At 37.9% G+C, this 6,447-nt stretch overlaps 1 protein-coding gene across 1 annotated transcript; it reads right to left on the bottom strand.

Annotated features, from left to right (window-relative positions):
• Positions 1-5,694: 5,694 nt before the first annotated feature.
• LOC129003679 (uncharacterized) lies at positions 5,695-6,210 on the bottom strand. The gene has a single exon (XM_054431978.1). It carries the CDS (start codon positions 6,208-6,210, stop codon positions 5,695-5,697), a length of 516 nt encoding a protein of 171 aa, XP_054287953.1.
• Between the last annotated feature and the right edge of the window lie 237 nt (positions 6,211-6,447).

Here is a 6,447-nt window from a genome sequence, read left to right on the forward strand (position 1 = left end):
AAGGAAAATCAATGAAGTGAAAACATATTCAATAAAGTTCACAACATCCTCCCCCCATTTAAAATTGCTAAACAATTATGTGCAATTTTAAATCAGTAAAATCGCTGGGGCACTTTTACTTCTCTTCCACATCTGGTTTTCTTCTTAGCGAAATCAAAGACTTCGTTTTCAACTACTTCTTCTTCAAGTGGTTTATTTTCTTTCATACACTCTTTTTCACAAGCTGTGATTTCTAATGGAAAAAGTCTTTGTAGTGGTCTTGTCAAAATACCATTTCCAGTTTTTAGTCTTGCGACTCTGGAGAATCCATCTCTTCCTGGATATACATCTTGTACCAACCCCAAAGGCCATCTTATTCGTTTTGTGTTATCATCTCCTATCAATACAACTTCTCCAATAATGGGTTCTCTACTTTTCTTGTTTTTTCCATTGTGAACGAGTGTAGCCAAATACTCTTTCTTAAACCTGTCTCTTAGTGATCTTCTTAATTTGTTTATATAACGCACTCTTTTATTCAAACTTAGACACTCAATTTCATCCAAATCTGGTAATTCAGCTGTTGATGTTGGTTGTAAGAATAGGGCTGGAGTTAATGGTTGTAAACAATCATCATTCGAAAGATAAGTCAAAGGTCTTGAATTTACAGTTGCTTCACAATCACACAAAATTGTTGAGAGTTCTTCCTGCGTGACTGAAGAATTTCCCAAGTTTCGTCGTAAAATTTCCTTTACCACTCCAATAAGTCGCTCCCACCACAAAAATCTTAAAGCGTCTCGGTCACTTTTTGTTGAACTTTGCAAGAAAGCTTCCTTAATATCTGAAATAACGCCTATTGGGTGTTTTCTAAACTTCATTAGAAGAGCTGGAATTAGTTCTATTAAATTAGGTCCCTTTTCCAAACAAGAGTTAAGTGAATTCCCTCTACTATCAACTACAGAAGCATCAAAGACTGGTCGAACCTTAGTAGTCAAACTGGATTCTTTGACCACAGCGTGATGAGGTAAGTAGTGTAAAGGTCTATCAGTTACAGAGGACTCAACAACCCTTTCAATAATGTTTGAATTCAACCACTCTGAAAATACCTGATCATACTCATTGAACTTTTCTAACTTAATCAACTTCTTGGTCGCTGCATGTAGTCGCTTCTCAGCTGTAACTTTGTTGTCCATAAGCTCTGGATGGCCTTCAATCCATGGAAGAGTCACCTCGTACCTATTTTCACTATTTACTACAATAGTTTTGTTAAAATGCTCCAAGACATCTGATGCATTCGCCTCCTTTGTTTTACTACCTGATGGATCAGTGATGCCCAAAACATCTAAACGCCATAGATCTGAAATGTCCATTTTAGCAAAGCAGCTAATGCTAATAAGTGACTGGTAACTTTTTCCACATTGTCCCATTACTGTCCATCCTAACACAGTCTGAACAGCAACCAGAGTTTGATCTAGCTGTTCAATTTTACCTGTGAGAAGTTGGCCCAAGATATCAGCTCCTAGTAGTAACTGTATTTCTTCTGCTGCATCTTGTCCAATATCTGAAAGGGATATACTCTTCTTCTTTAAAATAGGAAAATACCTTTTTGTATCTAATCTGGGTATGTAATTGCAAATCTTGTCTTGATCACATTAACTGAAATGCCAAATTTACCCTTTGTGTCACGTAACTCTACTTGGTAAAGATTATGTGGAGTCTCTTTAGTTTTAATACCTCCAAACAAACCATGAACTATGAATTCCTCACCGGATTCTATTAATTTAAGTTTCTCTACACAGTCTTTTGAGATATAAGACCTTTGAGATCCAGAATCCAACAATGCTCTTACTAGTAAAGATTGCTGGTCAGGTCCTATTACTTTTACTAGAAGAGTTTGTAATAAGGTTTCCTTATTTTGATTTGCAATCAAGGACTCAGATTTGTCATTAATTTGAACACTTTCAATGACATTTGATTTGTTAGAGTCATTTTCATGAGTATTACTGTGCACCATTTTCTCTAAACTAGGACACATTAAGCAGTAGTGTTTCCTTTTACAGATAGCACAGGATACAAACACTTTACACTTATTACTGCTGTGACCTAACTTTAAACATGAGAAACAAGCTCCCTTTTTTTGTCACAAACACTCTCTTTTCTTTCAAAGTGAGCTTTTGTAACCCAGAACAGTCTTGGGTGTTGTGATTTCCTTTATTACAAAATAAGCATGTAGGCTTACTCACCACTGAAGAGCTGTCTGTAGCAATTATTGTAGATGCTGTAGGTAAAGGAAGTCCTTTCTCAAACTCACTTTTCATACCAGGACGTTGGTTACGGTAAGATCTCTTCTGTGGCTGGTCACTTGGTGTAATGTCTCTGTCGACTGCAAAGCTGTTCCGAGCAAGAGCTAAACGTTCTTCGCTTTCGACCTCGGAACGTACAAAATTCAACAACAGCTGTAAATAATTTGAATTAGATGACTCGTTACCTTTAAATTCACCTAAGCCTATTTTATTCGTTGTTCTGTACCGCTCCCATGCTCTGAGAGTATCAGTTGGTAGAGCAGATTCAACCAGTGGGTATAGCATGGCAGCATACTTATCTGATGTGACCCTGAGTGTTTCTAGGGCACGAAGTTGGGTCTCGAGTTTATCAGAAAGGGTTGAAAGTGGCATGATACTTTGTTTGTTGGCTTGTTTCAAAACTAAATTTAGTAATTCTCTTACATAAACTTCAATCAAAAGTTCATCACGTGCAAACCTGGATTTCAATTGTTCAATAGCCTTGATGTAATTTTCACCAGAAGGAGGAAAAGAATCTATTAATTCCCTAGCTGATGAACCAGGTTTCAAGGATTGAATTAAATATTGAAATTTGTCTTCAGGTTTAATTTCACTATCTTCATGAATCTTTTTGTACTGACCCCAAAACCCAATCCAATTCCTAACATCCCCATCAAATGAAGGTAATTGCAATTTAGGCAAATGAAAGTTACGGTTTGGTCTGTAAATGTTTGACTCACCATTGTTGGTAGGTGTTTTAAGAAACATTTCATACTTAGCCTTCATCAGGTACCATTTCTTCTTGTATTCTTCTTGTGTGTCCAGTTCATTGTCCAGATCAGCATCAGAAGCATCTTTCATCAGCATTTCATCAGAGATTTTTCCATCCATTGCCATTAATGCTGTTATTTTATCTTCAATTTGAGAAAAGTTTACTTTTATTTGAGTTTCTTTATCATTCATTGACAGGTCTTCATTATTAAATGCTTCTTCCAGTTCATTATAAACCTTGGTGAATAGCCTTCTAATCTGTGATCTTTTCTTTTTCATATTTTCTAGGCTTTCCATATTATTATAACTATTAAATAACCCAGATGTCTTAAATTAAAGAAAATGTCCTGTCACGGTCGCCAAAATGTTTTGAATCTTGAAATAATTACCAGAAATGATAAAATAATTATTTCACAAACAGATTAGTAGGCTTCTTTATTTATTCCAAAGTCTTAACTGAATCTTCAAACAATTAAATTAATTCAATACAAAATATTTAACATGTGGTAAAACAAAACACAGTAGTTTAGAAAAAATATAACAGTCAGATCAAAAGGAAAATCAATGAAGTGAAAACATATTCAATAAAGTTCACAACAACTGTAATATTACACTTGCACATGCCACGATAGTAATAATATATATCAATATCAACCACCAGAAATAATTAAAGTTAAACATACAAACTTGAATTATTATAAAATCTCAAAATTCGATTTTTTCTGGATTTCCCGGCCGATGCACCACTCACCACTTTCTTCACGAAAAGAAAAACAAAACAATTTAAAACAAAATAACGATTTTATTTTTTCCAAACAACAACAATTTTCCCTTTCTTAACAAAACTAAAAACTCGTACAAAATTTCTATTCTAAAAGAGAATAACAAACGAAAAAATCACAACCTGGTATCACAAAGATAAAAAAAACAATCAACTTTAAAGAAAACCTAAATCTAAATATCTATACAAATACCTTTCGGTTTTACGAAAACAAAACCTTTGACTTTTCTTAACTAAACAGACATTTTCGTTTAAAACTTAATACTAATTTTTTTTTATCACAAAACCTATATCACCGTTGCTAAGCGAAAACAAAATTACAAATTCACAGACTTTTCATTAACACAAGAAGGAACCTTTTTAAAAAACCTAAAACTACGAGTACTTTATAAAATTCAGTCTTTTCGTTTAATCAGTCTTAGAAATACCAATTTCGCTCATTTGAACGTCAATTTACTTCTGTAGGGAGTCCCAGTCGAAATCGGGGTTCCTAACGAGAGCTTGAATTTTTCTTTTATTTTTTCGGATGAATCTCCCATTTACAAAGACTCTCTGCCTGAGGGTTCGGCCTCTCTTCCGGGGTTGCTGCCGAGTGTTCCCGGTTGCGGGCCCAATGTCTATTTTTGAATCTACAATGTTGGTCGTTTCGGGTTTTGGTCTTTCCAAAAAGACGGCGGGATTTTCTTGTTCCTCAGGAGTTGATTTTCCCACACTGATGGGGCCACTTGAAACTGCCGGGGCGCTGTCACATCTGACGGGAGGGGAAATGTGGGGTGAACATATTCCCATCCGTGACATCATTTCTGACACAGAGGACGGTCTTGACGGGGGTTGGGGAAAAAGGCCGTCATCAATTTCTTCGTCCGCCAGATACTCGTTCATCTCCTCCATTAGCAGGTCGGGTGATGCGGCGATTTCTAATACGGGACTTAACACGATTTCCAAAAACTTGGTAGCGTCCAACGCCTCGACGGTTGCTTCTTCAACTAAAAACATTCCCTCTCGGTTGCTGCCTACGATTGGTGACTTCTGGTTACTCGGTCTTTTCACCCACTTGTCAAACAGTGGTCCCTTGGTGATTGGTTACTTAGCTACGACTCGTGGTTGTTGCTTCTTCTTTTGTGGAAGCTTCTTTTGGTTTAGCCCCATCCATTTAATTTTTATTTTTAGAATTTCTCGCAATTCTCGGGAAGTCAAGGTCTGTAAGGTTTTTAAGGATTGTTCCCTCATCAGCAGATCAGCAAAAAGGCAGACGAAAACGCCACAATCATGGGTATTTTTTTGTTGCGGACAAGCGGTGAGCATGTTCAACGTAGACCAAGATTTTTTGAACCTTTCCTTTTTCGTTTTCGGGTGTCCTTCTCGAGGAACTCTTTTACTTGCTCCATCCTCCGGTTATGCTCTAACACCAAAGAGTCGAATGATACGATGTCTCGGTGCTGTGGCCGTGCCACTATCAGGGCCCAATGCCCGTTCCCTACATCCACGTGTATTGGGAAGAACAAAATGTCCTTAATCATTGGATTTTCTTTTACCCACGATGCCACACCTTCATACCCCGCATTTTCTCGGTCTCACCGCACAAAAAAATGGGTCGGGAAGGACATCACTTTCTTTTTCTCGTCATTCTCTTGACCACGGCGCTGGAGTAGATGGAAAAAATGGTTTATCACTCCGTCATTTAAGTCTTTTCCCTCTGTCAAAGTTCCCAAATCTGCATTGGTTAGTGGTTCCATTATTGTGTGTCCCAAAAAGAAGTGTCTACCTGAAAATAAAAAAAATATTAATTTTCAGTACGAGATTGATTTGTTTTTTGTTAAACTTAAAATTTGCTAGTGTTGTTTGGTTGTTTGTGCTAGAGCAGGGGAGACAAAGGTGGAGGAGTTATGACAGGTAAGGTTTGAGGTCCTTTACATGGGCTCGAATGGTGCGTCCACTGTCCGACTTGAGGTGAAAAATATTTACCCCCAATCCTTTTACAATGGTGTAGGGACCGTCAAACTTCGGTGCTAGTTTTGCAGTGAAACCTTTCGATGCGTCGGAGAGGTCGTGACGTCGGCACAGAACCTGTTGGCCTACCTTCAATGTGTTTGGTCGCCTTCTTAAGTTGTAGTAACTGGCTTGTCTCTTGTGAGCTTGACTCAGATTCCGCCTTACGTACTCATTGATGGCTCGGAAACGTTCGCTGCGCTCACAAATCAGTCTAGACGGGGTTGCCTCCTCTCCTTCGATGAACTGTACTTGAAGTAATGAATTGGGTAATTTTAATTCTCTTCCGAAGTTCAGGAAAGCCGGACTGTAACCTGTAGAGTCATGCACCGCAGAGTTTATGGCGAGACGAAACTCTCCTAGGTGTTTGTCCCAATGGCGGTGGTTATCCACTATGTACTGCCTGATCATTGTTTTGAGAACTCGATTGCATCTTTCGGTTGGATTTGATTGGGGTGAATAGGGTGCAGTCAACTTATGCGTAATTTGCCATTCTTTTGTGAATTGACTAAAGATGTTTGATGTAAATTGGGTTCCGTTGTCCGTTAGAATGACTGCCGGTGTTCCATAACGATGTATGATGGCTTCCTTAAATTTATCTTTGACCTCCTTTGCTGTAGCATTTCGGAGGGGTATGATTTCAATCCA

The sequence above is a fragment of the Macrosteles quadrilineatus genome, unplaced genomic scaffold (assembly GCF_028750875.1).
Source record: "Macrosteles quadrilineatus isolate MER2022 unplaced genomic scaffold, UCM_ALF_1.0 Scaffold_9__3_contigs__length_116548681, whole genome shotgun sequence".
Classification (NCBI taxonomy): Eukaryota; Metazoa; Arthropoda; class Insecta; order Hemiptera; family Cicadellidae; genus Macrosteles; species Macrosteles quadrilineatus.

What these genes read in the sequence shown, in the direction of transcription:
- LOC129003679 (XM_054431978.1), bottom strand. Translation starts at nt 6,210, where the DNA reads ATGATCAGGCAGTACATAGTGGATAACCACCGCCATTGGGACAAACAC.